This window comes from Macaca fascicularis, chromosome 7, assembly GCF_037993035.2.
Source record: "Macaca fascicularis isolate 582-1 chromosome 7, T2T-MFA8v1.1".
NCBI lineage: Eukaryota > Metazoa > Chordata > Mammalia > Primates > Cercopithecidae > Macaca > Macaca fascicularis.
The window spans coordinates 21,313,301-21,336,253 of NC_088381.1; the positions used below are offsets into that span (position 1 = coordinate 21,313,301).

General features: G+C 43.1%; 2 protein-coding genes across 3 annotated transcripts in view; one reads left to right on the top strand and one right to left on the bottom strand.

Moving 5' to 3' along the window:
- PATL2 (PAT1 homolog 2) overlaps positions 1–9,312 on the bottom strand; it is a 44,719-nt gene extending 35,407 nt beyond the window's left edge. Inside the window, exon 1 of the mRNA XM_065547866.2 lies at positions 8,871–9,312. The gene's annotated coding sequence lies outside the window, so the exon portion shown is untranslated. The remainder of the gene's footprint in view (positions 1–8,870) is intronic.
- A 201-nt stretch (positions 9,313–9,513) lies between these two features.
- On the top strand, positions 9,514–16,471 carry B2M (beta-2-microglobulin). 2 transcript variants are annotated; one of them, XM_045395372.2, is made up of 4 exons: positions 9,514–9,610; positions 13,764–14,042; positions 14,672–14,699; positions 15,958–16,471. In XM_045395372.2, exons 1-3 carry the CDS (start codon positions 9,544–9,546, stop codon positions 14,683–14,685), a joined length of 360 nt encoding a protein of 119 aa, XP_045251307.2. In that variant the 5' UTR covers positions 9,514–9,543; the 3' UTR covers positions 14,686–14,699; positions 15,958–16,471. The 2 variants fall into 2 exon arrangements, with proteins under 2 accessions (XP_045251307.2, XP_045251305.2); XM_045395370.2 differs by lacking the exons at positions 14,672–14,699; positions 15,958–16,471 and having other exon boundaries at positions 13,764–14,080.
- The last annotated feature ends 6,482 nt before the right edge of the window (positions 16,472–22,953 follow it).

A 22,953-nucleotide genomic window follows, 5' to 3' on the forward strand; every position in this document is an offset into this window, starting at 1 on the left:
CTGCCTTTTCTGTATCCCATAGGTTTTGGTATGTTGTGTTTCCATTATCATTTATTTCCAGAATTTAAAAAAATGTCCTTCTTAATTTCTTTGTTGACCCACAGCCATGTAGGAGCATACTGTTTAATTTCCATGTATTTGTATAGTTTCAAAAATTCCTCTTGTTATTGATTTCTAGTTTTTTTCCATTGTGGTCAGAGAAGATATTTGATATAATTTCAATGTTTTAAGACTTATTTTGTGACCTAACATATGGTCTATCCTTGAGAATGATCCATGTGCTGAGGGGAAGAATGGGTATTCTGTAGCCATTGGATAAAATGTTCTGTAAATATCTATTATATTTGACCAGGCATGGTGGCTCATGCCTGTAACCCCAGCACTCTGGGAGGCCAAGGTGGGCAGATCATGAGGTCACGAGATCACCATCCTGGCTAACATGGTGAAGCCCCGTCTCTACTAAAAATACAAAAAATTAGCCAGGCATAGTGGTGGGCACCTGTAGTCCTAGCTACTCGGGAGGCTGAGGCAGAATGGTGTGAACCTGGGAGGTGGTGCTTGCAGTGAGCTGAGATTGCACCACTGCACTCCAGCCTGGGCAACAGAGCAAGACTCCATCTCGAAAAAAAAAAAAATCTATTAGAGTCATTTGATCAATAGTGCAGATTAAGTCTGATGTTTCTTTGTTGATTTTTGGTCTGGATGATCTGTCCAATGCTGAAAATGGGGTGTTGAAGTCTCCAGCTATTATTGTACTGGGGCCTCTCTCTTTAGCTCTAATAATATTTACTTTATATATCTGGGTGCTCCAGTTGGAGTGCATATATTTTTACAATTGTTACACACTGTTGCCAAATTAACCTCTTTTCATTATATAATGACCTTCTTTGTCTCTTTTTATAGTTTTTGTCTTGAAATCTATTTTGTCTGATGTAAGCATAGCTATTCATCATCCTTTTTGGTTTCCATTGGAATGGAATATATTTTTCCATCCCTTTATTTTAGTCTATGTGTGTCTTTATGGGTGAAGTGTGCTTCTTGTAGGCAACAAATCACTGGGTCTTGCTTTTTTATTTTTTTTTAAATCCATTCAGCTACTCTATGTCTCTTGAATGGAGAGTTTAGTCTGTTTAGATTCAATGTTATTATTGATAAATAAGGACTTACTCTTGCCATTTTGTTATTTGTTTTCTAGTTGTTTTGTGGTCCTCTGTTCCCTCCTTCTTTCCTTCCTGTCTTCCTTTCTGTGAAGGTGATTTTCTCTGGTAGTATTTAAAAATTTCTTGCTTTTTATTTTTTGTATATCTGTTGTATGTTGTTCTGGGGATTTTTTTTTTTTTTTTGAGATGGGGGTCTCACTTTGTCACCCAGGCTGGAGTGCAGTGGTGCAATCTTGGCTCACTGCAACCTCTGCCTTTCAGGCTCAAGTGATCCACCTACCTCAGCCTCCCATGTAGTTGGGACCACAGGTGACTGTCACTATGCCTGGCTAATTTTTTTTTTTTTTTTGTAGAGACAAGTACTTTTATAGAGACAGTACTTTCACTGTGTTTTCCAGGCTAGTTTCAAACTCCTGAGCTCAAGCCATCTGCCTGCTTCGGCCTCCCAAAGTGCTAGGATTACAGGTGGGAGCCACCACTCCTGGCCCCTGTTGTATGCTTTTTTATTTCAGGTTACCATAAGGCTTGTATTTAATATTTTATATCCCATTATTTCATTTTATTATTTTTTTGCATATTCACAACATAACCCATTATTTTAAACCAATGACAACTTACCACTGATCACATAAATAAAGAAGCAAAGAAAAAATTAATAAAACTCTACACTTTAACTTTGTTCCATTCTTTTAAATTCTTTGTGTTTATGTCATATTGTACTGTCTATATCTTGAAAAGTTGTTATAGTTATTAGTTTTGACTGGTTTACCTTTTTGTCTTTCCACTCGAGATATGAGTAGTTTACATACCATGATTACAGTGTTATAATATTCCGTTTTTTTCTGTGTACTTCCAATTACCAGTGAGTTTTACACCTTCAAATTATTTTTCATTGCTCATTAATGTCCTTTTCTTTCAGATTAAAGAACTCCCTTCAGCATTTCTTGTAGGACAGGTCTAGTGTTGATGAAATCTCTCAACTTTTGTTTGTCTAGGAAAGTCTTTGTTTCTCCTTCATAATTCAAGGATATTTTCACCGGATACACTATTCTAGGATAAAATATTTTTTCCTTCAGCACTTTAAATATGCCATGCTAGTCTTCCCTGGCCTGTAAGGTTTCCACTGGAAAGTCTGCTGCCAGACATACTGGAGCTCCAAATAACTGGTATGTTATTTGTTTATTTTCTGTTGCTGCTTTTAGGATCCTTTCTGTATTCTTGACCTTGGGAGTTTGTTTATTACATGTTTTGAGGTAGTCTTCTTTGGGTTGAAGTTGTTTGGTGTTCTATAACGTTCATATACTTGAATATTGATATCTTTCCCTAGGTGTGGGAAGCTCTTTGTTACTATCCCTTTGAATAAACTTTCTACCTCATCTCTCTCTCTCTACCTCCTCTTTAAGGCCAATAAGTCTTTTTTTTTTTTTTTTTTTTTTTTCCTTTTTGAGACAGAGTCTCACTCTGTTGCCCAGGCTGGAGTGCAGTGGTGTGATCTTGGCTCACTGCAGCCTCCACCTCCCAGGTTCAAGCAATTCTTCTGCCTCAGCCTCCAGAGTGGCTGGGATTACAGACATCCGCTGCCTCGCCCAGCTAATTTTTGTATTTTAGTAGAGATGGGGTTTCACGATGTTGGCCAGGCTGGTCTCGAACTCCTGACTGCATGATCTGCCCACCTCAGCCTCCCAAAGTGCTGGGATTACAGGCGTGAGCCACCGTGCCTGGCTGCAGCCAATAGCTCTTAAATTTGCCCTTTTTTTAAAAATTTGAGATGGAGTCTCGCTCTGTCGCCCGGGCTGGAGTGCAGTGGCCGGATCTCAGCTCACTGCAAGCTCTGCCTCCCGGGTTTACACCATTCTCCTGCCTCAGCCTCCTGAGTAGCTGGGACTACAGGCGCCCACCACCTCGCCCGGCTAGTTTTTTGTATTTTTTTAGTAGAGACAGGGTTTCACCATGTTAGCCAGGATGGTCTCGATCTCCCGACCTCATGATCCGCCCGTCTCGGCCTCCCAAAGTGCTGGGATTACAGGCTTGAGCCACCGCGCCTGGCCAAATTTGCCCTTTTGAAGCTATTTTCTAGATCTTCTAAGCATGTTTCATTCTTTTTTATTCTTTTTTCTTTTGTCTCTTCTGATTACATTTTCTTTTTTTTTTTTTTTGAGACGGAGTCTCGCTCTGTCACCCGGGCTGGAGTGCAGTGGCCGGATCTCAGCTCACTGCAAGCTCCGCCTCCCGGGTTTACGCCATTCTCCTGCCTCAGCCTCCCAAGTAGCTGGGACTACAGGCACCCGCCACCTCGCCTGGCTAGTTTTTTGTATTTTTTAGTAGAGACGGGGTTTCACTGTGTTAGCCAGGATGGTCTCGATCTCCTGACCTCGTGATCCGCCCGTCTCGGCCTCCCAAAATGCTGGGATTACAGGCTTGAGCCACCGTGCCCGGCCTGATTACATTTTCAAATAGCCTGTCTTCAAGCTCACTAATTCTTTCTTCCACTTGATCAGTTCTACTGGTAAGAGACTCTGATGCATCCTTGAGTATGTCAGTTTCATTTTTTAACTCCATAATTTTTGCTTGATTCTTTTTAGTTATTTCAATCTCTTTGTTAAAGTTATGTGACAGGATTCTGAATTCCTTCTCTATGTTAGCTTTACTTTTTTTTGAGTTTCCTCAAAACAGTTGTTTGTTTGTTTGTTTTTGACAGAGTCTTGCTCTGTTGCCCAGGCTGGAGTGCAGTGGTGCAATCTTGGCTCACTGAATCTCAGCCTCCCAAGTTTAAGCAATTCTCCTGCCTCAGCCTCCTGAGTAGCTGGGATTACAGGCACACCCCACCACACCCAACTAATTTTTGTATTTTTAGTAGAGATAAGGTTTCACCATGTTGGCCAGGCTGGTTTGAACTCCTGAGTTCAAGTGATCTACCCACCTTGGCCTCCCAAGATGTTGGGATTACAGGTGTGAGCCACTGTGCCTGGCCAAAACAGCTATTTTGAATTCTGTTTCAAAGGTCACATATCTCTGTTTCTCTGGGATTGGCCCCTGGTGCCTTATTTAGTTCATTTGATGAGGTCATGTTTTCCTGGCTGGTCCTGATGCTTGTAGATGTTCATCAGTGTCTGAGTTAAATATTTATCATAGTCTTCGCAGTCTGGGCTGTATCTGTCCTTCTTTGGAAGGCTTTTCAGGAATTCAAAGGAACGTGGGTGTTGTGATCTAAGTTTTTGGTCACTGCAGCTGTATCTGCATTAGAGGGCACACTAAGCATAGAAATGCTGTGGCTCTTTCATAGTCTGTTGTATGTTTTTTGATTTGAGGTCACCATGATGTTTGCAGATAATATTTTATTACTCATTATTTTAAACCGCTGACAAGTTAACACTGATTACTCATGGAAGCACTGCCTTGGTGGTCTTGGATAAGATCTGGAAGAATTCTCTGGATTACCGGGCAGAGACTCTTATTGTCTTCCCTTCTTTCCCCCAAACAAAGTCTGTCTTTCTGTGATCAGCTGCCTGGAGTTGGGGGAGAAGTGACACAAACACCCCTGTGACCACCACCACTGGGACTGTGCAGGGTCAGAGGTGAAGCCAGCACAGTACTGGGTCTTGCCCAAGGCCTACGGTAACCAGTACCTGGCTACTACTTACGTTCACGCAAGGCCCTGTGGCTCTAAAATCAGCAGGTGGCAAAGCCAGCCAAGCTTATGTCCTCTTCAGGGTGGCAAGTTCCCCCCAGCCTGGGGTGAATCCAGAGATGCCTTCCAGGAGCTAGGGCCTAACCAGAAACCTTAGGAATCTACTTGGTACTCTATTGTACTGCAGCTGAACTGGCACCCAAGCCACAAGACAAAGTCCTTCCCACTTTTCCCTCCCCTTTCCACAAGCTGAGAAGTATATTCCCATGGCCACTTCCACCCCAGGCCTGTGATGGGTACTGTCTGGCTACTGCTGATGTATACTCAAGGCGCAAGGGCTCTTCAGTAAGCTTGTGGTGAATGCTGCCTGGCCTGGGACTCACCCTTCAGGGAAGTGGGCTCCCCTCTGGCCCAGAGCAGGTCCAGGAATGCTATCTAAGAGCCAAAGCCTGGAATCAGGGACCCTAAGAGCCCACTTTGCATTCTAACCCCACAGTGGCCAAGTCCCCTTTACTCTTTCCTCTTCTTTTCTCAAGCAGAAGGAATTTCGCCCCATAGCCGCCACAGCTGGAATGTGCTGGGTCATCCTGAAGCCTGCATGTCTCTGAGTCTCACCTAAAGCCCACGATGAGTACTACCTGGCTACTTCCGATTATTCAGGGCCAAAGGGCTCGTTAGTCAGCTGGGGAGGAATCCTGCCAGGACTGGTCCTGCGCTTCAAGGCAGCAGGTTCCCTTCTGGCCCAGGGTGTGGCTAGACATGTCAGCTTGGAGCTATGGCCTGGAATAGGGGCCTCAGGACTCTGCCTGGTGCCCTATCCTACTGCAGCCAAGCTGGTATCCAAGATGCAAGACAAAGTCATCTTTGTTCTTCCCTCTGTTCTTCTCAAGCAGAGGAAAGAAGTCTCTCTCTGAGCTTTGAGCTCCGCTGCCTGGGGTTGGGAGACGGGTGGTGCAGGCGATCCCTTGGCCATCCCAGCTGGTGTCTCACTAGGTTGTGTACCCCACATTCACTGGCTCTGAGCCCAGCACAGCACCAGGACTTGCCCAGGAATTGCCATCCTTGTGGCCTAGACTGCCTTTCAAGTTTATGTAGAACCTCAGAGCACTTCAGCCCATGGTGGTGAGGCTTACTGGAACTCAGGTTCCCACTGCTGGGATGGATGATTTGCTTCCAGCTAGGGCTGGTCTGAATGATCCTCCATGGGCCCTGGGTGAGTTCTTTCCAGTGTTGCTTTGTGCTATGACTGGGCAGCACTGAGTGCCAGTGCAAAGTCTGACAATCACTGCACTCTTCTTCTCCCAGAAGCACAGATTCTCTCTCCATGCTAGGTGGCTGCTGCCGGGGAATGGGGGAGAGAGAGCATTTAGCAATTCAAGACTGTCTTACCCTCTTCAGTTCCTCTTTCAGTGATATGAAGTTAAAACCAGGTACGGTGATCGCTCACTTGATTTTTCGTTCTTATGAAGGTGCTTTTTTTGCGTGGATAGTTATTCAATATGGTGTTCCCGCAGGGAGCAGGATTAGTGGAGGCTTCTATTCAGCCATCTTGCTCTACCTTCCCTGGCTATGTCCTTTTAAATATTTATAATTGACATACAATAAATTACACTTAAAGTATACAATAAGTTCTAAAATATAACTGTGAAATCATCATCAAACTCTAGATAATTAACATATCCATCAACCCAAAAGTTTCCTCATGTTTAGATGATCTCTTTTCCCTCTAGAAACGACTCATCTACTTTCTGTCATATAGATTATAGTTTGCCTTTTCTGGAGTTTTAGATAAACAGAATCATATCGTATATGCTCTTTTCTGTCTGACTTCTTTTACTTACCATGATTATTTCATCCATGTTACATGTATCAACAGTTTTTTCCTTATTTGTTGATGATAATATTTCATTGTATGGATATATACTCCAATGGGTTTATTCATTTACCTGTTGATGTGTGTTGGATCGTTTCTAGTTTCAGCTATCACAAATAAAACTGCTGGAAACATTAATGTCCAAGTCTTTGTTTAGACATATGCTTTCGTTTTCTCTTGGGGAAATACCTTGGGTGGAGTGGCTGGATCTAATGGCCAGTGTATGTTTAACTTTATAAAGAGCTGTCAAAGTGTTTTCCTTTTTTTTTTTTTTTTTTTTTGAGACAGAATCTTGCTCTGTTGCCCAGGCTGGAGTATGGTGGTGCAATCTCAGCTCACTGCAACCTCTGCCTCCCAGCTTAAAGTGATTCTCCTGCCTCAGCCTCCTGAGCAGCTGGGGTTACAGATGCCTGCCACCATGCCCAGCTAATTTTTGTATTTTTAGTAGAGACAGGGTTTCACCATGTTGACCAGGCTGGTCTCATGCTCCTGGTCTCAAGTGATCCGCCCGCCTTGCCCTCCCAAAGTGCTCAGATTACAGGTGTGAGCCACCATGCCCAGCCCAAAATTGTTTATACCATTTTATATTCCCACCAGGATTGTATGAGAGTTCCAGTTCTTCTAAATTCTTGCCAACATTTACTATTTTGAATAAATGTTCATTGTAAAAAAATTTTAAGAAGGTTATATAGGGGAAAAAAAGGCCGCTGTTAATCTGTTAATTGCACTACAGGGAGACAAAGTTATTAAACTGTCATATTTGTGGCTGGGCGTGGTAACACATGCCTGTGATCTTAGCACTGTGGGAGGCTGAGGAAGGAGGATCACTTGAGACCAGGAGTTCAAGACCAGCCTGGAAAACATAGCAAGAGTCTGTCTCCACAAAAAAATTAAAAATTAAAGAAAATGACATTGTCATGTTTGTAGACTTCCCAAATTTGCCCTCCTAGGCAAACAGTGCTCTTGTTTTTAAACAAATAGTTGTATATATAATTTTTACCCTCACTATTCAAAACATGTCATAAATGGTAAATCCAAGAAAAATACAGGTGTTCCCCACCCACGGAAAACTGTAAAATAGACTTTTTTCTGTCTGTACTGCTTTTTATTGCTTTTTAAATTGGTTTTCCAAGTGAGTAAGTCAGAATCTATCTGTAATGAATTTTAAATTTAGTATTTCTCTGTGATGTAGTAAACAAGAAACTAGAGGCAAAAATAGCCCTGTCCCTTGCTAAACTTCTAAGGCACGTTTCTAGTACAATTCAACACTAACATTTCAGGCCTTTAGTGCCTTATATGAGTTTTTAAAAGGGGAAGAAGGGAGGGAGCAAGAGTGTCTCATTTCATAAACTTGTGCATAACAATTATTCTTATATTTTAGTTATTGAGAGGGCTGGTAGAAAAACTAGGTAAATAATATTAATAATTATAGCACTTATTATACACTACAGAACACGTATTATGTACCAGGCATTGTGGGAGGCTCTCTCTTGTGCATTATCTCATTTCATTAGGTCCATGGAGAGTATTGCATTTTCTTAGTTTAGGCATGGCCTCCACAATAAGGATTATCAAAAGCCTAAAAATATGTAAAAGAAACCTAGAAGGTTATTTGTTGTGCTCCTTGGGGAAGCTAGGCAAATCCTTTCAGCTGAAAACCATGGTGACTTCCAAGATCTCTGCCCCTCCCCATCCCCATGGTCCACTTCCTCTTCTCACTGTTCCTCTTAGAAAAGACCTGTGGATTCCGCCACTACGAAATGGCAGCACCTTATTTACGGTCACTTTAGAGTGTAGGTTTTCTTAATGGGTCTGCCTGTCATGTTTAACGTCCTTGGCTGAGTCCAAACTCTCACTAAAATTGCCAAGCCCTTTGTCTTCCAGTGTCTAAATTATGGATGTCAATGGAATCAGGCCAGAGTTTGAATTCTAGTCTCTTAGCCTTTGTTTCCCCTGTTCATAAAACGAATGGGGGAATTCTTTCCTCCTACAGTTTATTTATGTATTCACTAATTCATTCATCCATCCATCCATTCATTCATTCAGTTTACTGAGTACCTACTATGTGCCAGTCCCTGTTCTAGGGTGGAAACTAAGAGAATGTTGTACCTGGAAGGCGCTGGAAACTCTAAAGCCCTAAGCAGTTACTGCTTTTACTATTAGTGGTTCTCCCCCACCCCCCACAAATCAACAGAACGAAGAAAATTACCTAAATAACAAGGACACAGGGAGGAACTTCTTGGCTCAGAACTTTCCAAACACTTTTTCCTGAAGGGATTCAAGAAGCAAGAAAGGTACTCGTTCGCTAGGACCTTCTCTGAGCTGTGCTCAGAATGCATCTGGGACTATTTTTCTTGCCCAGAGAATCGAGAAACGCTGCAGCGAATTCCCGAGCTGTAGTTATAAACCGAAGTTCTCCTGCTAGGTAGCATTCAACGATCTTAATCTTCTGGGTTTCAGTTTTCTCGAATGAAAAATGCAGGTCCAAGTCCTTAACTGGCTGGGGCACCATTAGCAAGTCACTTAGTATCTCTGGGACCAGTTTGCAATGCGAGGAGGGGGCCTTAAGGTGCCTCCAGCTGAAGTCCTAGAATGAGCGCCGCGTGTCCCAAGCTGGGGCGCGCACCCCAGATCGGAGGGCGCCGATGTACAGGCAGCAAACCCACCCAATCTAGTGCATGCCTTCTTAAACATCACGAGACTCTAAGAAAAGGAAACCGAAAACGGGAAATTCCCTCTCTCTAACCTAGCACTGCGTCTCTGGCTTGGAGACTGGTGACGGTCCCCGCGGGCCTTGCCCTGATTGGCTGGGCGCGCGCGGAATATAAGTGGAGGCGTCGCGCCCGGCGGGCATTCCAGCGGCGGACAGCACCCGGGCCGAGATGTCTCGCTCAGTGGCCTTAGCCGTGCTGGCGCTACTCTCTCTTTCTGGCCTGGAGGCTATCCAGCGTGAGTCTCTCCTACCCTCCCGCTCTGGTCCTTCCTCTCCCGCTCCGCACCCTCTGTGGCCCTCTCTGTGCTCTCTCGCTCCGTGACCTCCCTTCTCCAAGTTCTCCTTGGTGGCCCGCCGGGGGGCTAGTCTGGGGCTGGGTCTCCGGGAAGCGGTGGGGTGGCCTGGGAGTGGGGAAGGGGGTGCGCATCTGGGACGCGGCTTCTTGCCCCTTTCGGCGGGAAGCAGGGGAGACCTTTGGCCTACGGCGACAGGAGGGTCCGGACAAAGTTTAGGGCGTTGATAAGCGTCAGAGCGCCGAGGTTGGGGGAGGGTTTCTCTTCCGCTCTTTCGCGGGGCCTCTGGCTCCCCGAGCGCAGCTGGAGTGGGGGACGGGTAGGCTCATCCCAAAGGCGCGGAGCTGAGGGCCGTGAATGCGTGGAGGGGCGCCTGGGGTCTGGGGGAGGCGTCGCCCGGGTAAACCTGTCTGCTGCAGCTCTGCTTCCCTCGGACCAGAGAGCTGTGGACTTCGCTAGGAGCCGCTAAGTTCGCCTGCCCTGCACCTCCGGGTCTATGTGGGGCCACACCGTGGCGGGGAAAGAGCACGCGACGTTTGTAGAATGCTTGGCTGTGATACAAAGCGGTTTCGAATCATTAACCTATTTGTTCCCATCACATGTCACTTTAAAAAATCATAAGAACTACCCGTTATTGACATCTTTCTGTGTGCCAAGGACTTTACGTGCTTAGCGTCATTTAATTTTTTAAAATAGTTATCTTCCGCCATAGATAACTACTATGGTTATCTTCTGCCTCTCACAGATGAAGAAACTGAGGCACCGAGATTTTAAGAAACTTATACAGGGGATAAATGGCAGCAATCGAGATTGAAATCAAGCCTGACCAGGGCCTTTTGCGGGAGCGCATGCCTTTTGTCTGTAATTCGTGCGTTTTTTTTTTTAAAGAAACATGCCTGCCTTCTGCGTGAGATTCTCCAGAGCAAACCAGGCGGCCATGGGCCCTGTGGTCTTTTCTTACAGAAGGCTTCCTTTTTGGCTCTTTGCCTGGTTCTTTCCGAGATGTAGTGTGCCTCTTACTTTCGGTTTTGAAAACATGAGGGGGTTGGGCGTGGTAGCTCACGCCTGTAATCCCAGCACTTAGGGAGGCCGAGGCGGGAGGATCGCTTGAGGTCAGTAGTTGAGACCAGCCTGGCCAACATGGTGAAAACTCGTCTCTATAAAAAATAAAAACAAAAATTAGCCAGGTGTGGTGGCTGGCGCCTGTGGCCCAAGCTACTCGGGTGGCTGAGGCGGAAGGATCTCTTGAGCCCAGGAGTTTGAGTTATCATGGCGCCAGTGCATTCCAGTCTGGGCAACTGAGCGAGACCCTGTCTCTTAAAAAAGACAAAAAAAAAAAAAAAAAAAAAAGAAGAAGAAAGAAAAAAGTGAAGGTTTGTCGAAGTCAGGGGAGTTGTAAAACCATTAATAAAGATAATCCGGCCGGGCGCGGTGGCTCAAGCCTGTAATCCCAGCACTTTGGGAGGCCGAGACGGGCGGATCACGAGGTCAGGAGATCGAGACCATCCTGGCTAACACGGTGAAACCCTGTCTCTACTAAAAAATACAAAAAAAAAAAAAAAACCAAAAACTAGCCGGGCGAGGTGGCGGGCGTCTGTAGTCCCAGCTACTCGGGAGGCTGAGGCAGGAGAATGGCGTGAACCCGGGAGACGGAGGTTGCAGTAAGCTGAGATCCGGCCACCGCACTCCAGCCCAGGCGACAGAGCGAGACTCTGTCTCCAAAAAAAAAAAAAAAAAAAAAAAAAAGATAATCCAAGATGGTTACCAAGACTGTTGAGGACACCAAAGATCCTGAGTACTTTCTAAATACCTGGCAATACGCTAAGCCCTCTCACCTTTTCCCCCTGGCAAAACATGATCAAAAGCAGAATGTTTTGATCATGAGAAAATTGCATTTAATTTGAATACAATTTATTTACAACATAAAGGATAATGTCTATATCATCACCATTACTGGTATTTGCTGGTTATGTTAGATGTCGGTTTTAAAAAATAACAATCAGATGTTTTTAAAAAAATCTTATTTTGAAAATTTCCAAAGTAATACATGCCATGCATAGACCATTTCTGGAAGATACCACAAGAAGCATGTAATGGTGATTACCTCTGAAGGTCTGTTTTCCCCTCTGTCCTGTGTGTGGTTTTGTTTTGTTTTACTGTGGGCATAAATTAATTTTTCAGTTAAGTTTTGTAAGCTTAAATAACTCTCCAAAAGTCACAAAGCCAGTAACTGGTTGAGCCCCAATTCAAACCCAGTCTGTCTGATACTTGTCCTCTTCTTAGAAAAGATTACAGCGATGCTCTCACAAAATCTTTCTGCCTTCCCTCAAACAGAGTTCCAGGCAGGATGAATCTGCGCTCTGACCCCTGAGGCATTTATTATGTTCTTATTATTAGAAGCTCAGTTGCAAAGAGCTCTCTTAGCTTTTAATGTTGTGAAAAAAATCAGGTCTTCATTAGATTCCCCAATCCACCTCTCGATGGGGCTAGTAGCCTTTCCTTGATGATAGGGTGTTTCTAGAGAGATATAGCTGGTCAAGGTGGCCTGGTACTCCTCCTTCTCCCCACAACCTTCCAGACATGATAGAGTAGCTGCCTTTTAGGATCATGTACCCTGAATATAAGTGTATTTAAAAGAATTGTATACACATATATTTAGTGTCAGTCTGTATATTTAGTAGCACTAACACTTCTCTTCATTTTCGATGAAAAATATAGAGTTTATAATATTTTCTTTCCACTTCCCCATGGATGGTCTAGTCATGCCTCTCATTTTGGAAAGCACTGCTTCTGTAACATTAGGCAATGTATTCCCAACCTGGCTAGTTTACAGCAATCACCTGTGGATGCTAATTAAAACGCAAATCCCACTGTCACATGCATTACTCCATTTGATCATAATGAAAACTATGTTCTGTCCCATTTGCCATAGTCCTCACCTATCCCTGTTGTATTTTATCTGGTCCAACTCAACCATTTAAGGTATTTGCCAGCTCTTATATGCATTTAGGTTTTGTTTCTTTGTTTTCTAGCTCATGAAATTAGGTACAAAATCAGAGAGGGATCTGGCATATAAACCCTCGGCAGAAATAAAGAGGTTTTGTTGTTTGGTAAGAACATACCTTGGATTGGGCCGGGCGCAGTGGCTCATGCCTGTAATCCCAGCACTTTGGGAGGCCAAGGCAGGCAGATCACTAGAGGTTGGGAGTTGGAGACCAGCCTGGCCAACATGGTGAAACCCCGTCTCTACTAAAAATACAAAAATTAACCGGGCATGGTGGTGTGTGCCTGTAGTCCCAGGAATCACTTGAACCAAGGCAGAGGTTGCAGTGAGCTGAGATCTCGCCACTGCACTCCAGCCTGGGCAACAGAATGAGATTCCATCTCAAACAAACAAACAAACAAACAAAAAACCAACAAAAACAACAAAATAAAACATACCTTGGGTTGATCCGCTTAGGAACCTGAGGTAATAATAACAACATCTGCCACGTATAGAGCAATTGCTATATCCCAGGCACTCTTCTAGACACTTAATACAGTTTAGAAAATCAGGTGGGTGTAGATCGAGGCAGGAGCAGGAACCAAAAAGAAAGGAGTAAACATAAGGAAAAAAAATGGAAGGGGTGGAAACAGAGTACAGTAACATGAGTAATTTGATGGGGCTATTATGAACTGAGAAATGACCTTTGAAAAGTAGCTTGGAGCCAAATCATGTAGACTCTTGAGTGATGTGTTTAAGAATGCTATGAGTGCTGAGAAGCCATCAGAAGTGCTTGAGAGCATCCAGAAAAAGGTTCTTAAAAATGCAGCACAATCTCCAGTGACAGAAGATACTGCTAGAAACCTGCTAGAAAAAAACAAAAAAGTCATGTATAGAGGAATTATGAGGGAAAGATACCAAGTAATGGTTTATTCCTCAAAATGGAGGTGGCTTGTTGGGAAGGGGGAAGCTCATTTGGCCAGAGTGGAAATGGAATTGGGAGAAATCGATGATCAAATGTAAACACTTGGTGCCTGATGGAGCTTGAGACCAAGTTAGCCCCAAGTGAAATACCCTGGCAATATTAATGTGTCTTTTCCCTATGTTCCTCAGGTACTCCAAAGATTCAGGTTTACTCACGCCATCCACCAGAGAATGGAAAGCCAAATTTCCTGAATTGCTATGTGTCTGGATTTCATCCATCTGATATTGAAGTTGACTTACTGAAGAATGGAGAGAAAATGGGAAAAGTGGAGCATTCAGACTTGTCTTTCAGCAAAGACTGGTCTTTCTATCTCTTGTACTACACTGAATTCACCCCCAATGAAAAAGATGAGTATGCCTGCCGTGTGAACCATGTGACTTTGTCAGGGCCCAGGACAGTTAAGTGGGGTAAGTCTTACATTCTTTTGTAAGCTGCTGAAAGTTGTGTATGAGTAGTCATATCATAAAGCTGCTTTGATATTAAAAAAAGTCTATGGCCATACTACCCTGAATGAGTCCCATCCCATCTGATATAAACAATCTGCATATTGGGATTGTCAGGGAATGTTCTTAAAGATCAGATTAGTGGCATCTGCTGAGAGATTGCTGCACAACATGGTTTCTGAACCAGTAGTTTCCCTGCAGTTGAGCAGGGAGCAGCAGCAGCACTTGCATGAATACATATGCACTCTTAACGCTTCTTACCTACTGGCTTCCTCTAGCTTTTGTGGCAGCTTCAGGTATATTGAGCACTAACGAACATCTCAAGAAGGTATAGACCTTTGTTTGTAAGTCCTGTGTATCCTAGCGTCCTATAATCCTGGACTCCTCCAGTACTCTCTGGCTGGATTGGTATCTGAGGCTAGTAGGAAGGGCATATTCCTGCTGGGTAGCTCTAAACAAGGTATACATGGATAGGAACAGCAGCCTATTCTGCCAGCCTTATTTCTAACCATTTTAGACATTTGTTAGTACATGGTATTTTAAAAGTATAACTTAATGTCTTCTTTTTTCTTTCTCCACTGTCTTTTTCATAGATCGAGACATGTAAGCAGCATCATGGAGGTAAGTTTTTGACCTTAAGAAAATGTTTTTGTTTCACTATCCTGAGGACTATTTATAGACAGTTCTAACAGGATAACCCTCACTATGTGGAGAACATTGACAGAGTAGCGTTTTAGCAGGCAAAGAAGAATCCTACAGGGTCACATTCCCTTCTCCTGTGGTGTGAAGAAGGTGTGTGGCCCCGGGTGTGGCCGCATTACTGACCCTCGACAGAGAGGGCAAAGGAACTGCCAGTATGGTATTGCAGGATAGAGGCAGGTGGTTACCCACATTACCTGCAAGGCTTTGATCTTTCTTCTACCATTTCCACATTGGACATCTCTGCTGAGAAGAGAAAATGAATCACTCTCTTCCTTTGTATAATAGTTGTTTTATTCTTCAGACAGAAGAGAGGAGTTATACAGTTCTGCAGACGTCCCATTCCTGTGTGGGGACTGTGTTTGCCTCTTAGAGGCTCCCAGGCCACTAGATGAGATAAAGGGAACCAGATTGTTAAAACTTGATGTAGTGATACTACAATAGATGTAACTACAAAGAACTCCAGAAGCAAGAGAGAGGGAGGAACTTGGACTTCTCTGCATCTTTAGTTGGAGTCCAAATGTATAAGATCCAGCTTTTCAGTGAAATTCTACTGCCCAGGGTGCTTTCATGCTGAAAACCCATTCAAATCTCCTGTTACATTCTAGAACAGGGAATTGATTTGGGAGAGCATCAGGAAGGTGGATGATCTGCCCAGTCACACTGGTAGTAAATTGTAGAGCCAGGACTTGAACTCGAATATAGTCATGTGTTACTTAATGACGGGGACATATTCCAAGAAATGCTTACACAAACCTAGGTGTTGTAGCCTACTACACACATAGGCTACATGGTCTAGCCTATTGCTCCTAAGCTACAAACCTGTACAGCCTGTTACTGTACTGAATACTGTGGGCAGCTGTAACACAATGGTATTTGTGTATCTAAACATAGAAAAGGTACAGTAAAAAGTATGCTATTTTAATCTCATGAGACCACTGTCATATATACAGTCCAGCACTGACCAAAATATCATATCAGCATTTTTTCTTCTAAGATTTTGGCAGCACCAAACGGATACACTAACAGGATATACTCTTTGTAATGGGTTTGGAGAACTGTCCGTAGTTACTTCTTTTAAAAAGGTGATCTACACAGTAGAAGTTAGACAGGTTTGGTAATGAGATCTGCAATCCAAATAAAATAAATTCATTTGCTCACCTTTTTCTTTTCTTTTCAGGTTTGAAGATGCCGCATTTGGATTGGATGAATTCCAAATTCTGCTTCCTTGCTTTTTAATATTGATATGCTTATACAGTTTATGCAAAAAATGCAGAGTTATAATAATGTTAACACAGGCATGATCTTCTTTATAATTCTACTTTGAGTGCTATCTCCACGTTTGAGGTATCTGGGCAGCTAGCTTTAGGAGGGCTGGCAACTTAGAGGTGGGGAGCAGAGAATTCTCATATCCAACATCAACATCTTGGTCAGATCTGAGCTCTTCAATCTCTTGCACTCGAAGCTTGATAAGATAGTTATGCGTATATAAGTTAACTTCCAATTTACATACTGTGCTTAGAATTTGGAGGAAAAATTTAGAAATATAATTGATGGGGTTATTGGAAATTTGTTATAATGAGTAAAACATTTTGTCATATAAGATTCATATTTACTTCTTATACATTTGATAAAGTTGTGGTTTAATCTGGTTCATTTTTGTTCCACGATTTAAATAAAATCATGAAACTTGATGTGTTGTCTCTTATATCTCGCTCCCACTATTACCCCTTTATTTTTAAACAGGGAAACAGTCTTCAAGTGCCATGTGGTAAAAAGTGTGAACCCCTTGTATATAGGGTTTGGCTCACAGTGTAAAGGGCCTCAGTGATCCACATTTTCCAGATTAGGAATCTGATGCTCAAAGAAGTTAAATGGCATAGTTGGAGTGACACAGCTGTCCATGAGAGGCCAGCCTTCTATACTTTAGCCAGAGTTCTTTCTTGTGGGCCAGGTCATGAAGAGTATGCAGACTCTAAGAGGGAGCAAAAGTATCTAAGGATTTAATATTTTAGCAAGGAATAGATACACAGTCATCCCGTGGTCTCCCTGGGGGATTGGTTTCAGGACCCCTTCTTGGACACCAAAATCTCTGGATATTTAAGTCCCTTCTATAAAACGGTACAGTATTTGCATATAACCTATGCACATCCTCCTGTATACTTTAAATCATTTCTAGATTACTTACAATACCTAATACAATGTAAATGCTACGTAAATGGTTGTTATTGTTTAAGGAATAATGACAAGAAAAAAAAGTCTGTACATGTTCAGTAAAGACACAACCATCCCTTTTTTTTCCCCAATGTTTTTGATCCATGGTTTGCTGAATCCACAGATGTGGAGCCCCTGGATACTAAAGGCCAACTGTACTTTGAATGACAACGGATTTAAGATTTTCAAGGCATAGTTTTATACCTGATGGCCAGTTTTGTTTATTTGACCAAGAATCTAAATTAGCTAGTTCTAGGTACTGACAGGATAAATAAAACACAACACTGCTCCCAATCATCTCAGTTTAGCGGAGGGACAGATATGCACTCAAATAATTAAAATATATACCTGATAAGAATATAGCATAGGTACTCACAAAGAACTTGGCAATGGAAATTTTGTTGTTCAGGCTGGGCGAGGTGTCTCATGTCTGTAATCTCAGCACTTTGGGAGGCCATGGTAGGATGATCACTTGAGCCCAGGAGTCCGAGACCAGCCTGGGCGACATAACAAGACCCTGTCTCAATTCGAAAAATTGAATTAAAAAAAATAATTTTTTACGAAAGAAATAATGTTGTTCAAGGAACAACAACAAAAATCTAGGGAGGTGTTAGAGAAGCCATTCGCCTGAGCTGAGAGTAAGTGGGTAGTGGTTCTCTTGATTGGTGGGTGGGGCCTGGGTTTCCAGGCCTGGGAGCCAGGAAGGACAGCCACATGGCAGGTTTGGGTAATTCCAAACAGTGGAGCAAGGGTATCTGAGGGAAGACTTGTAGGAACTTGGCTGAACAAATTGGAGGGTGATACTCTGAAAGAAAAACAAAGTTTTAAAATTTCTACTCTTACACTCAACACAGAATGCTTCTGTGACCAGATATGTTTTCTACATTCTGTGAGAAGAAAAACTTTAGACAGATTAAATTTAACAGAGTTTAACTGAGCAAAAATGATTCTCGAACCAGGCAGCTGCCAGAACCAGAACAGATTCAAAATGACTCTGGGGATGCCACATGGTTGGATAACATTTAGGGTCAGAAAAAGGAAAGTGATGTGCAGAAAATGGAAGTCAGGGGAAGAAACAGCCAGATTGGTTGCAGCTCAGCATTTGCCTCATTCAAACAGGGTTTGAAGAGTTGACCACGTGTGATTGGCTGAGACTCTGTGGTATAACAGTAAGTTACAGTCTGTTGACATATTATCCAGTTAGGTTGCAGTTCACTATGCATAGAGAAACCTTTAGCCTGAACTTACATAGCGAGGCAGCTTTATTTATTTAATTTTTGTTTTGAGACAAGGTCTCACTCTGTCACCCAGGCTGGAGTTCAGTGGTATGATCATGGCTTACTGCAGCCTCGACTTCCTGGCCTCAAGCAATCCTCCTGCCTCAGGCTCCAGAGTAGCTGGCACTACAGGCACACGTCACCATGCCTGGCTAATTTTGTTTTTTAATTTTTAGTAGAGATGAACTCCTGGCCTTGAGCAATTCTTTTGCCTCAGCCTCCCAAAATGCTGGGATTACAGGTGTGAGCCACTGCGTCCAGCCAAGGCAACTTTAGGCTAAACCTTTTTTTGAGACAGAGTTTCTCTCTTGTTGTCTAGGCTGGAGTGCAGTGGAACCATTTTGGCTCACTGCAACCTCCACCTCCAGGGTTCAAGCGATTCTCGTGCCTCAGCCTCCCGAGTAGCTGGGATTACAGGCATGCGCCACCACACCTGGCTAATTTTGTATTTTTAGTAGAGATGGCATTTCACTATGTTGTCCAGGCTGGTCTCAAACTCCTAGCCTCAAGTGATCCTCTGGCCTCAGCCTCCCAGAGTACTGAGATTACAGGCATGAGCCACTGTGCCCTGCCTAGGCTAAACTTAATTTAATAACACCAAACAATCTCCAGCAGACACCAACTGGGTATCCTATAATTCAATTCGATTCTGATGGGGTCTACCTGGAGATGGTGTCAGATCCACTGGTTGAGGGTTCCGTCCCACAAGACTGCCCTCCACTTCAGATGCCAATCACACATAGTAGGTTGTTTTTGTTTGTTTGTTTGTTTTTTGAGACGGAGTCTTGCTCTGTCACCCAGGCTGGAGTGCAGTGGCCAGATCTCGGCTCACTGCAACATAGTAGGTTGTTACCTCTACTTCTGACTGACCAGCTGGAAACCAGGACTCCCATGACCCCCTCCTTGATTTTGATTAATTTGCTAGGACAGTTCACATTTACCAATCTGTTATAAAAGATATTATAAAGGCTACAGACGAATAGCTAGATGAAGAGATGAATAGGGTTGTATGTAGCGGGTTTTGGTGGTAAGAGTCCATGCCCTCTCCAGGTGTATGCCACCCTCCCAGCACCTCCACACATTCAGCAAACAAGAAGCTCATCGTTCAAGAGTTTTTATAGAGCTTGATCTCCAACTCCCCTTCACCTTCCCAGAAATGGACAGGTCAGGGTGGAAGTTCCAACACACTAATCTTTTCATCAGTTGGTCTTTCTGGTGACTAGCACCATCCTGAGGCTATCTAGGGGCCCCAACCTATAATGAGTATAACCTCATTAACATATACTCAAGGGTTATCAAAGAGTCTTATTAGCAATAACAAAAGACACTCCTATCATTCAAAATTCAAAGGGTTTTAGGAACTTATGACAGGAACTGGGGACAAAGACCAAATGTGTTTCATATTATACCACACTTACCTAGGCCATTCATTAACTCTTCACTTGGGTGCAAACTAAAATTACGTGTAGAGTTTATAAAAACAAAACAAAGAAAAACAAACACACACACACACACATAAACAACAAGCTGGGCGCGGTGGCTCACGCCTGTAATCCCAACACTTTGAGAGGCCAAGGTGAGCAGATCATGAGGTCAGGAGTTCAAGACCAGCCTGGCCAACATGGTGAAACTCTGTCTCTACTAAGAACACAAAAATTAGCCGGGCATGGTGGTGGTGCGTGCCTGTAATCCCAGCTACTCAGGAGGCAGAGGCAAGAGGATCGCTTGAACCTGGGAGGCAGAGGTTGCAGTGAGCTGAGATCACGCCATTGCACTCCAGCCTGGGCAACAGAGTGAGACTCTGTCTCAAAAACAGCAATAACAACAACAACAAAAACCTTACCAGCTTCTCGGACTCTCATCCAGGCCAACTAAATCATAATCTCTTGGTATGGAGCGCAGGTATACTGTTATTTTTTTAAAAAACCTCTAGAGAGTTTTAATGTACATCCAAGATTGAGAGACCCATTGAGTTAAATAATAAAGAACTCTTTCTCCATTCTGTATCATTCAACAGAGCTATTTTGTGAGGGGCTGCTGGGCTGGCTGATATTACAAGGTAATAGTATGTCAAAGTCAAATGAAATATAGAGATTAATCTCTGAAATTAAAATGTTTTATTTGGGAGGAAAGAATTGCAATTCAGGGCATACACACAGACCAGCTGGTCTTTGGCATGACTGAAGTACAAAAAGGTTTTATAAAATGCAAAAATGTTACACATTGTTCTGAGAAATTTCACTGGTGCTAGTAAGGTTTTGAGGAGCTGGCAAGTTTGGACTGGCAAATGATGGCAATGAACAGAGCTAGTCTGTTCAATGAAGTTGTAGCAGGTTGTTTCAGTAGCCTTAGTTAAACCTGGTTTCAGGTGATAGCAGGCAGTTTCAGCTGCCAGGCTTGCAGAAAATTGCATTTTTGGAGCAATGTTTTGTGCCCTGAGTGCTTCTTGACTCTGTTTTTGTTGAGTAAGACAAAAATGACCCAATTTGTAGTATCAACTTTCACAGTTCCTTTGGAGCATGCCTTAGTTCCTCTTTTCAGAAGAAGAGAGCAAGCAAAGAGGAGGAATACTGGAAGTTTAATTAACCTTATTAAATATAATTGTGCAATGCAAATTAAACGGCAAAGTCCCAACACCAGTAATAAAGAAGTAGATCTTACATACTGATATGGAGGAATACCCATACTATGTTGCTGAAACAAGAATTACTTTCTAGAAAATATATGTAAGAAGCCCCTTTAAAAAAACATACTAGGTGGGGTGTGGTGGCTCACGCCTGTAATCCCAGCACTTTGGGAGGCTGAGGTAGGTGGTCACTTGAGGACAGGAGTTTCAGACCAGCCTGGCCAATGTGGCAAAACCCTGTCTCTACTAATATTACAAAAATTAGCCAGGCATGGTGGTGGGCGCCTGTAATTCCAGCTACTCGGGAGGCTGAGGCACAGGAGAATTGCTTGAACCCGGGAGGTGGAGGTTGCAGTGAGCAGAGATGGCACTACTGCACTCCAGCCTGGGTGACAGAGTGAGACTGTGTCTCAATAAAAAATAAAAAGTAAAAAAAAAGAAAGAAAGAAAGAAAAAATTTTGTACACCCCTGTAATCACTTATAACATGGAAATTACTATCTTTTGGACCCTACTATATTCTACTTTATAGAGGTGGCTCTCAGTGTGTATATATAACTCCCCACTTTATATTACGGTTATTTAAATTTTTAAAAATTGTTATTATTAATTAATCTTTGTCAAATAGGTATCCTTACATTTCCTTATATATTCAACTCTTGAACAATACGGAGTTTGAGGTGGCAACCCCCGATGCTGTCAAAATCCAAGTATAACCTTTAACTCCTCAAAAACGTAACTGCTAATAGCCTACTGCTGACTGGAAGCCCTATCGATAACGTAAACAGTCAACACATATTTTACATGTTATATATACTAAATATACTGTATTCTGAAAATAAAGTAAGCTAGAGAAAAGCAAATGTTATTAAGAAAATCATAAGGAAGAGAAAATGTATTTATTATTCATCAAGTGGCAGTGCATCATCATAAAGATCTTTATTCTCATCATCTTCATGTTGAATAGGCCAAGGAGGAGGAGGAAGAGAAAGGGTTGGTCTTATTGTCTCAGGGGAAGCAGAGGCAGAAGAAAATCCACATAAAAGTGAACTCTTGGCCAGGTGCAGTGGCTCACACCTGTAATCCCAGAACTTTGGGAGGCCGAGGCAAGCAGATCATCTAAGGTTGGGAGTTCGAGACCAGCCTGGCTAACATGGTGAAACCCCATCTCTACTAAAAATACAAAAATTAGCTGGATGTGGTGGTGCATACCTGTAATCCCAGCTACTTGGGAGGCTGAGGCAGCAGAATCACTTGAACCCAGGAGGGGGAGGTTGCAGTGAGTGGAGATTGCGTCACTGCACACTAGCCTGCGTGACAGAGCAAGACTTTGTCACCAAAAACAAAAAACAAAAAAAAAAGTGGACCCTTGCATCGCCTGAGCCTGGGAGGTTGAGGCTGCAGTGAGCAGAGATCAGGACACTACACTCCAGCCTGGGTGATGAAGCAAGTCCCTGTCAAAAAGGAAAAAAAAAAAGTGGACCCTTGCACCCCAAACCTGTGTTGTTCAAAGGTTAACTATATCCTCCTTTAAAAAAGTGGTTATTGTTAAATAATAATTTTTATATCTTACTTTTTTTCATGATCCCTAATGAAAACATGCCATAAATGGACATGTCTTTTCTAGTTTTGTCAACAACCACTTTCACAGTATTTTTGGGCTGTTGCTTTTTACTTGTCATTCTTGTGTTGTAAACCCTTGAAGCAAAACTCAAGGTCTTTTCTTTTTTCTTTTCTTTTCGTTTTGTTTCTTTTCTGAGACAGGGTATCACCCTGTCACCCAGGCTTGTGTTCAGTGGCACAATCTTGGCTCACTGCAGCCTCAGCCTCTTGGACTCAAGCAATCCTCTCATCTCAGCCTCCTAAGTAGCTGAGACCACAGGTGTGCACCACCCATTCCTGACTAATTTTATTTTTGTATTTTTCTGTAGAGATGGGGGGGTCTCACTATGTTGCCCTGGCTGGTCTTGAACTCCTGGGTTCAAACGATCCTCCAGTCTCGACCTCTCAAAGTGCTGGGATTACAGAGCCACCGGACCCAGCCACTTCCTATAATAAAA

Excerpts from the sequence above, each read along its gene's own strand:
- B2M (XM_045395370.2), top strand. The coding sequence starts at position 9,544 with ATGTCTCGCTCAGTGGCCTTAGCCGTGCTGGCGCTACTCTCTCTTTCT. Across the intron at positions 9,611-13,763 it reads TGGCCTGGAGGCTATCCAGC|GTACTCCAAAGATTCAGGTT; the intron begins GTGAGTCTCTCC and ends TATGTTCCTCAG.